This window comes from Calidris pugnax, unplaced genomic scaffold (assembly GCF_001431845.1).
Source record: "Calidris pugnax isolate Ruff unplaced genomic scaffold, ASM143184v1 scaffold55, whole genome shotgun sequence".
Lineage (NCBI taxonomy): Eukaryota > Metazoa > Chordata > Aves > Charadriiformes > Scolopacidae > Calidris > Calidris pugnax.
Window position 1 is genome coordinate 1,881,002 of NW_015090832.1, and position 15,811 is coordinate 1,896,812.

A 15,811-nucleotide genomic window follows, 5' to 3' on the forward strand; every position below is an offset into this window, starting at 1 on the left:
CGAGGGGAGCGGCGGGGAAACCGGTCCCCGTTAGTGCCCGGGGGCCGCTCGCCCCGGCCCGCCCCGCCTCAGGCCCTGACTGGGGCTCCATTTCGCTCAACCGGGCCGAACGCCTTCCCCGGAGGCCGGACACCGGCCTGCGCCATGAGGGCCCAGCCCTGGCTGAACCTCCCCTGCCCCTGGGAGGATGAGGGTGCTTCGCCTTCACCTCAGTCACCGCTCCCGACAAGGAGCCTCCTAACGGAGCATGTTAACGAATATCAGGCCCAATGTCTTGGACATGACAAAATCCAGTAAAGGCAGTCACGGTTTTGCGCTTTATCCATTCTGTGATTCTGTAATCTTTTTGGAGAAAGTGCCCGAGATGGCTGAGTCTTTGGATTTGATGCGTTCTTGGTGGTTTCCAAAAGAGCCTGGTGTTTGAATATTGGGTGTATGTTATTTTACAGACAATACCTGCTCTGTATCAGTGCCAGGTTCTCCCAGGCGTACGTACTTTATCCTAAAAATCAAGCATCATTTTATTCCAGTTATTTCCAAGTTAGGCTCTCATCACCTTTCCCTCCCCAAATCTTTATTACCTTTTCCTACCTTTACGGCCCCAATAATAGCAGCCCCCTCTCACCCATGGTTTCCCCTTGACTCTACCATGACCTGCCATGGTCTATCTTGACCCCCCATGGCAGGGGGGTTCCCTGCCGAGGGCAGGGGGGTTGGAACTCGATGATCTTTAAGGTCCCTTCCAACTCTAACCATTCTATGATTCTATGAATTACTGCTACTCGCTGAAAAATAAGTTAACAGCCACCGGCTGCCTAGATTCACGCCTCTAGACAATTCCTGGCTGTACGCGATGGGTGTGAGGCAGAGACAGACACGGAGGCAGTCCCAAAAGGTAAAACAAGTAAACAAAACTCGGTGGCATTTTTTGTATTATTAAAAGAAATTTAATATAATTTTTAAATTAAAAAATTCAATATCTCTATTAAAGACACTGAGTCAGGTGCTAATACTGTCAGACATACCCTTTTGGCATGAGTTTTACATACAATTTAAGATTTTATGCATTGCTTCAACATGTTAAGAAACCATCTTTTCATACTTACAGTAGCAATAAAGTCAATTCCATACAATATCAAATATCCTTTTTTTTAAAAAAAAGTTTTAAATATATTAGACTCTGATTGCCAAAATGCCATTTTATACACAAAGCTGCTAATACAATATACAGTTCTTACATTATTTTTTTTTTCTTCACATAAAATACATTTCATCAAGTTTTATTTGTACATCATTTACTACTGATCGATGGAATTATTAGGAATTATTGCAGAAGGCTTGCTGTCATTTGTTAATACCCTGTACAGGCAGCAGCCACGCCGGGCTGGACCAAGGTCACCGACACTCCTGCAGTCCCTTCTCCCGCTGCAATCTACAGGCTGAAGACAGAGGTGGTAACACTAAGGCTGCACCTGCACTGTTTAAAAACCCGTATCTCCCCTCCGGCTGCGGGTGGAGATAATTGCATTGCTCTAGGTTTGGGAATAGGCACCTTGAGCAGAGTGTCCTCTACTACAGCTTCTGCAGTCGCCATGCAGCAAAATATTCTAGGTCGTAATTGTTGCCTGAAGAACCCAGTGGTACTCGCATTGTGTGGAGGGACTGAGAAGCCCATTACCAGCTTGGCCAACATGAAGAGAGCAGAATAAAGCTGAAGAACAATGAGGGATGACAAATTCTGTTTTACAGCTACAGGCAAAACAAACCAAAAATATCAATACTAGCCGAGTTCTGTAGGAAGAGGCTAGAGCTCGCTGCTACGAGCGTGTCTGGACTCTGCCTGTAGAGAACTGCTGTAACAAAGTCAGTCAATGCCATTTGTTAAATTAGAATGAACAACATGTTTCCTTTCTGTGTATTTAGGGAAACCGTGATCATGAGAGAAACTGAAAGAGCAAATATCTCTTCAAAATCTGGTGTGCTCGAAACAGTTAGCCCCTCGCAAAATAGTCTCCAAGTTAAAAAAGAGCACTGTATAGTCACCCCAGATCTTCCAGAGACCAGCCACCGAGGCACCTTCCGCAAGATAAGGCACAGAAATATCCAGACGTTGGGAGAACACCTTCCAGCAGATGGACAACAGTTCCTCTGTGGCTCACTGGGGACCAGTGCTATTGCTTCCTCAGTTATGATATTCCTATTTCATGGTATTGCTGATTTAGTTTCAGCAGAGATTTGGGTAAACAGAGCTCCAAGATTAAGACAAAAGGACACTAAACAGAAGTTGTGATGCCATTTGGGAGCTTGTCAGTGCCTTCAAATCAGACCCTGCTCAATAAACTAGAGAATTCACTGCCTCCACCAAGTATTACACTGATTTGTTATTGCTGTTCACCCACACCTGCAAGATCGTACAGAATCACATCAGCTGGAGTCAGTTCTTCCCAAAACGGGGAGGGTTTTAAGATTCTGGAGCACCACAGAAGTGAGAGTGGGCTAAAACTGTATCACTTGGTACATGAAATACGGACCCAGGTGTGACCTCAAACAGGTCCTGGCAATGGTACCAAAGCCCTTATCAGCATTTCGGTGCTGGGATGGTCTTGGTTTAGCTCAGTAAAGCAGAGACACCTTTTTTACCCATCTAAAAAAAATCTTTCAACATGGCATGTAAAGCCGCTCTCGTCACCCAGTTAGTTTGCTAGGAACAGTGTGAGTTCAGCGCACAGGAAGATTTTGCAGGCAGAAGGGTTGTTCTCATGTCCAGGTTCCCAAACCTTTGTGTAGCCTGTATGAACAACTACACCCTGGGGCTTACTGCTGACAGAAGTGGGACTCTAATCTGCCCTTGAATCCGTACTTAGATGTTGACTGAGACTAAACCTACAGCATCAAAAAAAAACCCCAAATCCTCCTCTAATACACCAAGTGCTAGATACACCAATCACAACATCATTTCTAGTTTCTGCAGCTTTTTAGCAACGTTAAGAGCCAATGAAATGGCCAAGTGCCTTCTGCTGTGTACCTCAGAGCTTCCCGCTGGGATGGCCTGTAAAACACACAGATACAAAAAAACACTATTGTTGAAACACTGCTCAGTTTTACAATAAAAAGCCCTATTCCTAGAGGTAGGCTCCTACAATGCACATGTAGGAGTATCTATGTGTTTATTAATCCCCCAAATTCCTGTTTAACTCTACCAGCAGCAGGTTACATATCCCGTTCACAGAATTGCTCATCCCAGACCTACAACCAACAACTCCTCATGCAGCATAAACCCCCAGCTCCTTCCCCGAGGGCACTGGCCAGTGCCCCAGCAGGCAGTGACCATTACACCCCGAATGTCACCAGCATATAAGCATGAACCCGTTTTAGGTCACTCTTCCAACAGCCTTCACAAGCCCCATTCCGATGCAACTTCAGCCCAAAGCCAGTGGTAGATAAATACTTGGCATGACCAGGAAATGTAGCCTGGAAGATTTATCAATTACTGACTCTCTGGTCTGACTAAAAATTGATTACATTTGATCAGACACCACCAGACTCCAGCAAGCATGTCAGCTTACAATGATAAAGCCAGAAGAGCTGTATTCCGGCCAAGTTTACAATTACAATATGAAGTCTAATTAGGGGGATGTAGTATCTTGTAATATCTTTCGCCTGATAGTAAATCAATTGTTGCTTTGCTGAAGGTCACAGCTGGAGTGATGAGTTTCTGGAGTTTTACATATAAACAGAGTGAAATACTAATGGGCTAAAAGCTGTTTGTCTAAAATGGACTGGCTTCCTACAGTTTTAATGTATTAACAACTCTCAGTGAAAGCAAGCCTCAGGCTCCTTAACACTACAGCATTCACTGCTCTCCTTTCCGTTTGCTTGGAGTTTGGTAGGATTCAATACACTCGATAGCACAAAACTGCTCCGAGAAGGAAAAGGGCCCAAGGGCTCCTTCCCTGGCTGGGAAGGCATTGGCTGCACCCCAGTTTTTTACTGCTTACAACCCAGGGGGTTCCAGCACAGAAATTTGTTACAGAGTCCATAATTCTCATTAGAATGGAAGCGGAGAGACAACCCCTCCAAACCATGGGAGAAGAGAGGCATCTGAAGAGCATCTTCCCCTCTGTCCCCAGGCCACACTTGGTGTTATCCCAGAAGAATTTTCTCAAGGTAATCAGAAGACCCACTGTTAACTACACACAGATGCAGTAAAGTCTGTCCAGCTACCAAATCATCTTCTTGCTACTAGAGAATGATTTTTTAAATCCCTTAAGGTTAAGTCAAACACAAGAAGTATTTTCTAGTCTTATATTTAGCATGTGGGTTTCAATAATGGAGAAGGCCCAACTTCTCTGAATGTTTCAGAACATACAAAGACCTCCCTGCCTTTAACTGAACTGAGGTTTTAAAAAAATATCAGATCACCTGCTACCATTTTCTGATTTGTACTTAAAACTGGTGAGGGAAGAGAATTGTATCTTTAGAGTTCAAAAAAAGTAAATTGTCAGCCTGGTAATAATCTCACAGGTCCAAAAGTGTTTCCTGTGTGGCGTGGCTGTGGTGGTGACACACAGCCACCTCTGCTGCCCCGAGGAGCCCAGAGCCCTGGAGCATAAAACACTCAGCCCCAGCGATGGGGTAGATCTGATGGGGAGCAGAGGGTGGCACTTAACGGTCCCTGGCAGCCCCAGTCAACATTTTATAGCCTAGGAAAAATGGAAAGGCTGTGGGGATTCCTGCAGGAGGAGTGTGTGTGTGAAGTGTAATATTGACATGTAAGGTGAAAGGAGGATGGCTGGAAGCTGCATTTGCTGTTGCTCGGCTGAAGCATGACTATGTGAGCTGGATTTGATCCACTGATGGCTTACAGAGACCCAAACAGGCTTATGTTCTCAGAGTGTGGAATTTAAACCGCCCGAGAAGACACATACTCAGGCAGGCAAATAGTTAGGTGTGTGATAGCCTCTCTTGCAGAAAAAGGGTTGAAGATTTAGTTCCTTCTGTCAATACAACTTGTTAACTCAACTGGGGCCGGTTCCTCAGGGCTGTGTCCCACGGGGTGCTCTGCTTTCCCCTCCCCAGGAATGCCAAGCCTTGACATGCTGAGGAGCCAGGGCCAAACCCACAGGCTATGCCAGGCTAGTGTTTCCCAGGTGGTCTGTCAGACCTAACACAAATTACACAAAAATCAGGGCGTTGGCGTGCCAACTGCTCTACAGCAGAGAGGCTCTGCTATGGTGCCAGGTAACTCCCTTAGACATAGAGGCCTTTAAGCCTTCTTCTGATGGCTGCCAACCGCTGCTGACTTCAGCGTGGGAGCTGGAAAACCAGACCAAAAAAAATTAGTAATCTGTTGTGCTGCAGTGTTCAGTTACCAGAGCAATGATTTAACAGTTACTTGTTTATCAGCCAGAGATTGCAGGTTAACGCAAGTGTCGTGACATCTGGGGAGGTCAGAAAGGCTTTTGTGACGTTTCTAGGTGAGTGTCGGCCAGCCTTTTCCTCCTTATCCCGCCCAAGCCCTGTGGCTCTGGAAATCCAGAAAGATCAGAACAGAAAGCACCCTGCCCCTAATAATCTGTGCTGAGTGTACAGAGTAAACAAACAGAATCAATAGGAAAGTGAGATCAGCAAAAGTCTTTTTAGTTTTAACAAATTAAGAGTCTAAATAGTACAAATAAGGTTTTTTCTTTTTAACGTGACATTTCTAGGTGAGTGTCGGCCAGCCTTTTCTTCCTCATCCCACCCAAGCCTTGTGGCTCTGGAAATCCAGAAAGATCAGAACAGAAAGCACCCTGCCCCTAATAATCTGTGCTGAGTGTACAGAGTAAACAAACAGAATCAATAGGAAAGTGAGATCAGCAAAAGTCTTTTTAGTTTTAACAAATTAAGAGTCTAAATAGTACAAATAAGGTTTTTTCTTTTTAAATTACTTATCCCAATATAGACCTTTGTCAGTATTTTATTGCAGTAAAATTCTATTGCCAGGGCCCCTTATTGCAACATCAGTTTTAAAGCCTATTGAGTGAAGCCTGTTTCCCAGGTAAAAGTTCTGCTTAAAACCCGATGGCAGTCTGGGGGGATGCCTTCAGAGGAGCAGAACAGGACCCAGCCCGTGCACAGTTGTTGATGCTGAGCTGTCACACACCTCACAAACTCCTAAAGCGAGCGCAGCACCGACGCTCGCTCAGGCCCTGTAGGTGCTGGATCCAGCTGTATGGAACACAGCTCTGTCCACTCTTGCAAACCTCGTGGGGAGGCTGATCTCCCCTCCGGGATATATCCATCACCCAAGAGTGAAAATTCAGGTCTGAACTGTCACCTTCCAGAAGCTCGGTGGCTTACGGCAAGAGGCTCAGGTGCAAAGATTTTAATTCAGATGATTTCTCCTTTCCAAGGCATCTCATGACTTCCCAAGGACGAGGAGGCAGTGCACCATACCTTCTTCCCCAGGGAGCAAGATGAAGGTGACCTTTTTTTTTTTCACATCATACCGATGCGCATCCCTTCCTCTCCCAAGAGCCTTGCTCCACCTGCATTACTCATTCAGCTGCAATGGAAGTAATTGGCAGGGTAAAGTACAATTCAAGATGAAGGAGGCCGCTGCAGTCAGGATGTCCATAACCAAATTCTCCCTTTGGAATGCAAACAACCCGGCCGCTGCCATGGATCCAACCAGCCCACCCGCGTCTCCTTTCCTCCGGGGTGAGAAACAGATGAGACTAGGAAATTCTGCAGCACCCGTGCACCTTCTCTTCCATTTCCTCCATGGGAGCTTTGAATTTCAAGAGGGGTGGATCACCACTGGACACTGTGTAATACACTGAGGTCCCATTGGAGCTGTAGGGAGAAGTCCTGGGTCCCATTAGGTGCGACTTGGCCTCAGCCCCGTTCTCGGCAACTCCTCCCACGCCGCTGCCGAAGTGGGTGCTGAGGAAGGGGTGGTTGAGGAGCTTGGCCGCAGCTCGCTGCCGCTTCAGTTCCGAGAGTGTTTGATGGTTGTGCTCCTTGTAGGTACCCCAGAACTGCTGCGCCTCGGGGAGCCCGGGGTTGCCGTAGGGCAGCATGTGGCCTGGATTGCTCTCAGGGTCAGCGTGCATACTCCAAATGTCCCCGTTGGAAAAGGTGTACTGGTAAGTGCTGGCAGACGCCATGAGTCCATTCTGGAGGGGCATTTCAGTGTCACACTGGGTGCTTTTGTTTGCCAGCTCCGGAAGGAGGGAAGAGTTCTCCAGCACTGAGTTCTGTAACAAGAAGACATGAAAGAAGAGCATCTTCCCCTGTCCCTCCCAACACAGTTCATCCCTGTGGTGACTTCCTAAGCTTGCTCACACTCAGCCCTTCCACCAGACAGGTACTGCAGCATGAACATCGAGTTCACCCACTACCGGGACCCTATAACACTGTTATAGGTTATATATATATAACCTATATATATATATAGGTTATATAAATATATATATACATATATATATAACGCTGTTTCTGGTTCCCAACCAGAAACATGGAACATTAACTCAGAAGGGCTCACTTAAAAAAAAAAAATATATATCTATATAGATAAGCATATTAATATTACATGACAATAACTGAATTAAAACCAAATAACTGTAAAACAAGATTACAATTCTTTTGCGATTACCAGTTTGTGAGCTGTAAAGAGAAATGTCGACGTTATTTTTTCTGAACTTCCTGGTTCACTGGAGCCATCCCTCAAAACTACGCAGCTGTGAATCCAAACCAGGTTTTCCACGTGAGGGGGATATCCTGGTTTATACTAAAGGAGAATTTGGTCTTTTGCTTACATCTGATGGATGAGGTTTATGAAATTTTAAGCCACCTTCCATCCCAGGGCACCCACTGCTATTGACCCTGTGCTACCAGCCCTCCTTGGTGACCCCCGTAATACAGAAGAGATTCCTTACGGGGTCTGTGTTCTCCTGGTCAGACCGAGTCTCCCCAATTTCTCCAATGAGACCCGAGTTTCTTCCTTCTTCTGCCGCCCCCAGCTGCTGCCACACCATGGCTTCTTTCTCGCACTCCTTCCTGTAGAGGTTGGTTCGGTCTGAAAGGCTGGCCCTCCTCACCACCTTCCTGCGGGACAGGGACAAGGGACATCGAGGCTGTGAGCAGGACATGACATTTCCTCTTACCCTGTAGCTCTTCTCACCTCCTCCTCACGCTCCACAGCCTCTCCCACTGGAATGGAACGTGGATTTAGCTTCCTGGCACCCACACAAAGCAAAGCCACTAGTGGGGATATTAAAGGTGGAAGGAATTTTAAGGAGTTTTAAAGCAGTACTGCAAATCTGGGGTAGATCTCATACAGGTCACCAAATGGATCTGCTCTGCAACCAGCGGAGTAAATGTAGAGGGAAAGGGCCCACGGGCTGTTTAGGGAGTTTTGTGGTCTGTAGGACTGCTCTGGTGTCTAGTAAACATCCCATAAATCCCTGTGCAAACTGTGTCTGAGCACAGTATCTTGGCCATGAGACACACTATTGAGAAGCTCAAGTTAAGCCATTTGAAGCACTGATTCTCCAGCACCAGTACCAGTGGTTCAACAGGGTAAATTCTCATCACTTGGTCCTCTTCTCAGGCAGTTCTTAAACCAAAACAGTGCAAAGCCATTTTCCACCTGAGAAACACCATCTCTTGCTCGTGAAAGAACAACCCTTCAAAGGAGCTCCTCCTTCAGCTACCAAAAGTCAGCTCCTGCCCTTCACAGTTCATTCAGAAAGGACAGAGGGGTTGTTCTCCACACGCTGGGTGCAGGGTGCTCTGTAGCCACATCTGGGTGACCACCTAAAGCACTGGGTGACCTGCAGGGGACAAGGCACTCACCCCCGGCTGCCAGTGCTGGAGGTCCTTCGGCTCAGGGAGGATTTATGCCTCAGCTGAGACTTCATGATCACATCGTGTTTGTGTTTCAACTCCAGGAGTAATACTTTGAATTCTTCCTCTTCACACAGATCTGCAGCACACGCAAACCAAGCCATTAATCAGACGGTTCAGATGTGGTGCCATTAACACCGTGTTACCAACTGCGCCTTCCTCGTACACACAAGTGCCAGCAGGAAGAGAAAGGAAATATAAGCAGAATATGCTTAGGCACATTCATCTCCAAACAAATTAGAGGAGGCAGAATGGTTTGGACACCTCAGCAGCAGCAGGAAGCAAGAGCTGCTGATTGTGACGGGGGCTCAGCTTTGAGATGATCCAGCTGATCAGCTGGGCTTTGTACCACCTCTGCAGTATGCTGTGCCTTTACACGTGACAAGGGGAGAGATATATTAACCACTGTATCATTGCTTCAAGGTGGGAGGAAAAGAAATTTCTGTAATTAGCAGACTGCAGCTCCCCTGAATACAGCGTTTTTACTTCAGCCTCCAAACCAAGAAAGAATACAGACAAAAGCAAAGCAGATCAGGGGTGAAGACAAGAACTTTCAAAATGAGGATGCACAGACTTTTCAATTAAGGCTCAGAAAAACTTTTGCCAAAGGAGAATGTGGCAGAAGGTTATACTATGCGTGGTCAGATGCTAGCACTTTGGCATTTGTAACTTCAAATCTGTTCCAAGAGTTGTGTGTGCCTTCTCTTTCCTCTCCAGCCCCTTATCGTGTACCACACTTCATCCCATCAAAGTCAGACACCCGAGTCTCAGGGCTGCACTCAACAGCTGCACAGGTTCAAGACTACAATATAAGAGCAGGGAGACTCCCAAACACAGGTACAGAGGGATAACATGAGTGGAAACACACAGGAGAAACACTTGGTGCTTGAGAAATTCCTTCTCCCTCGGTTTTATGAGCAGGATGAAGTGTTTTCAGAACAAAGTAGGCACTTTAAAACTTCAGTCCCAGTTAAAGTAACTGCAACTTTGATTCAAAAGGCACCTGAAAAATGAAGTTAATGCTTCTGAAAGCACCACGTGAAGACTCCAGCATGCTCAGGGGGAAAAGTTTTTCTTAGCAATCTCTTTTTTTTAAAACTTAGTAAACTCACCTATTGGCATCTCATCCAAAGATGTCCTGGCACTCAAACTAGCCCCGTGGGACACAAGCAACTCAGCCATCTGCATCTAAAGAAAGGGAAAGAAAGATAAGTCAATAGAGGTATTTTAGGCAATTGCTTTCCTCCTCAAAGCTGAAAAGCTGGAATAAGGTAAGAAGCAATGGCATTTGTGCTCAACTCAAGTTATTCTGGTACGTGTGTGATGTTAAACACAGTTCCTACAATTCAGCTGCACAGACATTCTCTCCCTGAACTTTCTCAGCAACAGCTGCTTCTTTGCAGCCCCAAGGACCTCACCTGACACTGTCCAACGAGTCCAGCCTTTACACAGATTTCTTCCATTTGCAAAGTACTCCACAACTTATCCAGGCAGAAAGAAATGTCACCCTCATACATGACATTTGTAACAAAATCATTACCTGTCCCCAGAAAGCAGCAGCATGGAGAGGTTCCCAGCCGTCCCAGTCCTTAACATCCAGGCTTGCCCCCTGATCAAGAAGGACTTCAGCTGCATGCAGATAACCATTGGCAGCAGCTATATGCAGCTAGGAGACAAGGAACAGAGCATGAACCACCTGCAAGGACCATGAATGCTTTTACACACCAAGTTTCAGTGGAATTTCTTGGTTATCATCTGGGTCTAGATCCAGACAGGCAGCCCATTTCACATTTGGCAGATGCCATCAGGTCAAAAGCAGGTTGTTCCTGTTACTAAAACTCAGTATTACCTGCATATAATTCTGTTTGGAGAGGAAACTGCTTAAGCGTTCTTAAAATAACTTATATATGTGGATTAGAAAAATAGTGTTTTCACATTTTAAATCAAGGGGTCTTAAGTGCTTCCCAATCTGTAGGGAAATAGCACCAACAAAACACAAGCCTGCAATGGAGAACATCAACCACTGTAAACTCTGTGTTCCTCATGCCAGAAGAATGTCCCCTCTTCCCCACTTAAATGCTGCAGATGTGATTTTTTGGATCAAATTTTCAGCCTGCTTTAGTCAGGACTCCCTTCATGCAAGTGCACTTCTACCCACACTATCGTTATTTTCACCATTAGAAAATCAAAAACCTTTTAATCCTTGGCTGCTTTTAATTAAGAGAATCTGATTTTTCAGATAGTGGCTTCCAACTATGACCATCGCTTTTGAGACATCAATAATAGTCTCCTTTAGTCCCCACGACACTTCATGTCTCTGAAGGTTTTCATAATTGCGGTCTGCTGTGCCATCTCTGAGCACAACACGGACCTGCTCTCAGGGTATGAACTCCACTCGAGAGCTCACCTTATCCCAACTGTGCTGAAGAGGAGAATTAAAGCTTCTCAAAAATTTCCGTATGGATTCCACCACACAGTGTTAAACCCTCATCTGGAAATAAATTCTGATGTTTTCTGGCAATTCAATTAATTTCTACCTAAATTTTATGGCACTGGCTCATACCCTCTTAGAGGCCATATGAATTAACAAGGAATCACTCTGGGGAGATATAAAAAGGGAAGCCAAGAGGGCTGCTTAAATTTACATACATAATCCTTGTTAAAGGGAAAAACATGTTAAAAAAAATAAGCTGCAATAAAAGTTTCAGCCATTCAAGTTTATCATGGAGGGAGCCTGCCCTCCCCTTATTCTTCTGGTATATGCTAGAGGTGGCAATTTAGATAGAAAAACCTGAATGCGCTGCCATGGTCTGGCACAAATGGCACCAAGTGGCCTGAATATCAGTTATGTCTAGACCCCAGCACCGAATAACTAAGGTTGTATTAAAGTCCCCAACATGTATGACAACATTGCTGAACGTCACTTGGGACTGCAAGGGTTTAAGACACAGGTTTGGAGGTGAAAAAGAAGGGAACGGGACTGAGGTTGTTCATCCTTCTCGGTCTCTGTCCAGTCAAATCAGATGCCAGTTTGCTTTGTGCTGTATGTTCGTGCTGTGCTCTCCTCTGCCCAGGGCAGATGCCATCCTACGTGAATAAACACAGCCCTCCATGGACCCTGCCTCAGATGGATGCTTTGCAAAGCAGAAAGAGGAGGAGGCGGAAGGTCTCCAGGGTGCCCAACACCGATCGTGCTCCCATGAAAACCAGAGGATTCTCCCGTCTCCTCTGTGGGAGTCAGGTCAGACCACAGGACTAGTGAGAAGCAAAACATTACTGGGGAGGTCTTTCAGCCCCACTTCCTTGGAGGTCAGCACAAGTGCTATGTTCTGCAACTCTTCATCACAAGATTTCTTGCACCTTTCTTTGGGACCAGCCCCTGTCAGAGAGGACCCAGGGGCTCAGCAGCCTTGCTGCAGGACCTGACCTGCCAGACAACCGACAGAGCTCACAGCAACCAGGGATTTGCTTCAAAAAGCGCAGGGTTAGACACTGTGTCATGTCAGCTGTACTCATGGACACAGCCTGTTCCTACGTGACAATACACTGCAACAGGAAAAAAGATGAAAACAGCTTCCCCGCTCCTCTCGGTGATTTGTATGTGTTGATTTTGTATAACTCCTGCCACAGGGCAGGTTTCGTAACAGGGCAGGAAGGCAGAAGTCAAGCCACAGCAGTTTCACTCACCAGCGTAGCACCTTGGGCATCGGTCCTGTTCAGGTCTTGTCCAGTCGCAAGTATGTCATGAATGTCACAGATCATGACCTGCTCTGGAGCAGCCCGCATCTCATTGATCCTTTCCTGTGTAATTCCTGTTAAAATTCCAGTTACAGAGAGAAGAGTTGGAAAGGGTCTTTGTCTCCACTGGTTGAGCAAAATTAGACTTAATAATTCCTAGTCGATATGACCTCACATCCTTTTCAGAGGCCCTGTATCTGAGGGGACTGACAGCTGTCCTTCACCCTCATCATTATTTAGGAATCAGAGAAACTAGACAGAGTCAGGTTCCAAGAAATTATGCCAAGCAGCAGCTCTCTGCTGTTCTCCAGAGGCAAATCAAGAGCTGAGAAAGAAAGTAATTTTTAGTACTACATTGACCCATTTTTGTATTTTACATGAACTCAGTCTCCTTACCTTGATAGGCCATGCAAGTCTCAATGACATCCAGAGTTGGCTCATCTTCGCAGAGGTCATACGGCATGTTGCCATCCGCATTCACTGCCAACAAGTCTGCTCCACTGCAAGGAGAAAGCCAAGTTACACAGGAAAGGACCTCAGACACCCTAAGGCAGATGGTGCCAAACACGGGAACAAATGATTAGCAATTATTAGGTTTAGTAGTTGCCCAAATGCTATGAAGATTTGTGTGAGATAAGGAAGATTTGTGTGAGATAAGGAAGATTTGAAGCAAAACCACAGTGTTTGAATGGGGAAGATGATAAATCGAGACAAGAAAGATTTGAAGCAAAGCCACAGTGTTTGAATGGGGAAGATGATAAATTCCACAAGTGGATGAAAGGCAGCATGATGTGCCTCCTTGGTGGAACCACTGAGCTGTTCCTGTCCCCTCCTGACCCCAGCACTGGGCAGACTGGTGGATTCTCAATGATGGAAGCAATTTATTTGCTGAATTCCTGAATACTACCAGGTGCTTGTTATCTGGGCACTTGGGAGTCCTTCAACGAAAAGTTTGCAAGGACCACAACAGTTGGGAAAGGTACGGGCTGAGGTGGAGGAAGTTCCCATCTAACAATGGCAAAAAATAGTAATTAAAAAAATGTCCTTTCAGCTGGTGACTTTTTCTTTTTGATTGTCCAATAGCACTTCTCTAAGTGCTTCAGTGACCTCCAGGAGCAGACAGTGCTGTGCAAGGCAGCACGTTAACACCCCCAAAGCACACTCTGCCCTCTACACCATCCACACCGAGTCAGCTCCCGGCAGGACTCACAGTGGGTGCTCATTAAAGGCTGCACATGGTACAGCTCAAAACACATCTGGCTTCCTCCTCTTCCTCCTTGCTGGCCACGTCTAGGAAAGACTTGAGCTTTAGGGCCTTGGCAAAGACAAGTGGAAGGTCCAGTGCATGCACCCTGTGTCACACCACTGGGGAACGAATGTATGACAAGAAGCTAACTAGTTACTAATTAAAAGCTAATAAGACAGGTCACAAAGTTCACCCAAGCATCTGAGCTATACAAACACGCTGCTGTCCTCCTACATTGGTGTCTCTTTGGCTGTGGCTGGAAGACCTGAAGCTGTGTTGAAGAGTGCGAGGGTGCATCCTGCTGGCTGCTCCTACTTCTACCCATCCAGCAGGGTCCAACAAGCACAGACACAGCCAGGTACACACCACGGTACAGGCAGAGTGTTGCAAGTTTTGGCCCAGTCTCCAGAAGCTTCATGAAACTAAGTCAATCACCTAGGGCTTTACTGTGTCTCCTCAGCCTTTCTGCTCTTCCTCCTCCACCCCCTTTTTCCCCCATGCAGGAAGGAATCCCATGAATATCCAGAAAGCAGGGAATAATCACCATCACTGCCATCTCACAAGGTACTGAGCAGCCTGGGTTTCCATCCACAGAAGCTGTGGGTAGAATCAGATCTGCAGAAAGGGACAGACACAAAAAAGCCACCTACTGCTGGATGAGGATCTTCACCAGGTTGATATGACCACACGTAGCTGCTGCATGCAGTGGAGTCCACAGCTCGTTGTCCTTCGCGTTGACATTGGCCCCATGGTTGAGGAGAAGCTTGACTATCTCTTCGTAGTTGTCTATGCAGCACTGGTGAGGAAGGGGTGCAGACAGATTGCCTTTTTTAAAATTTTAGGACTGTAATACCTGCTCAGCTGTACCTGGCTATGGAGACCTACTTTATCCTGCAGTGTTTGACAACAAGCAGCTCCAACAGAGTTAAACAGCAAATTGAGCACAGGCAGGTCAGAAGGGCACCAAGCAGAACACCTACGCTGGACAGACTGAAGGTCACTGGGGTTGTACAGAGCCTTCTGGTTTGGGGGCAGAACCAGTAGGGAACAACAGCAAGTATGCGCACAGCTTCTGTGCCACTGGGTCTTTGATATTCAAGAGCAAACATAGCAGAAATTCAACGAAACCAGTATAACCACATACCAAGGGATGAGCTGACAAGCTGACATTCCCTTTTCTTAGGGAGAAATCCCACACACTGGCATGTGATGAGTAAAAGTTTTCCCAGCAGCTCACGCTACCTACCACAGTTATCTGAAGAGATGCAAGGCGGATTCCCAGAACTATGAGGTACTTCACAGGGCACCTTTCATCTCCTGAACCAAATCAGCATCCTCGGTGCACTTACACCCCAGCCTGCAAGGATGGCCTCAACAGCTTTCCTTGGGAGAGGTGGAACTTGCTCTTTGATCCACCTTGTGCTCGCTTCCTGGCGTGAACGTGTGCATTGTATAGAAACTGAAATAAGATTCATTCTTGTGCAAGAAGCCCGGTCGTGAACTACACATTTCTGCACACCCACGGGAGAGACTCACAGCTCAGCACTGGGCTTGTAATGGGCTGAATTACAGCCCACAGCACTCAGTTTAGCAGCTGAGTGACAAGGACCCTTTATGCATTTCTGTTTCTGTTTACTCTTTGTAGATGGAAATGAGGTTAAAATCATGCCTGTCACACAGCTGAGCTATCACACAAGTGTTACTGCATCCTCCACTGGAAGCCACTGCTCGTGGGCTTCACCTCGGAGCTTCTCTCTGGGATTCAGTTCATTCTAGTGGATGCCAAGTTCCCACCTCAGCTCCCAAATGCACTTTTACAATAACTGATCCTTCACTGGACAAGGTGGGATTCTCCACAGCTTCAGTACCTAATGGGGAATGCAAGGAGGCTGCCAGCATTTCTCTGTGTGCACAGTAACACGAAGTGTGTGTGTG

The 15,811-nt window shown here is 46.3% G+C and overlaps 1 protein-coding gene across 1 annotated transcript in view; it reads right to left on the reverse strand.

Annotated features, from left to right (window-relative positions):
• Nucleotides 1-5,941: 5,941 nt before the first annotated feature.
• The window catches only part of PPP1R16B (protein phosphatase 1 regulatory subunit 16B), a 71,795-nt gene continuing 61,925 nt past the window's right edge, over nt 5,942-15,811 (reverse strand). The window contains exon 12 of the mRNA XM_014941219.1: nt 5,942-7,106. Coding sequence (XP_014796705.1) covers nt 6,720-7,106 — 387 coding nt within the window. The 3' untranslated portion in view covers nt 5,942-6,719. The remainder of the gene's footprint in view (nt 7,107-15,811) is intronic.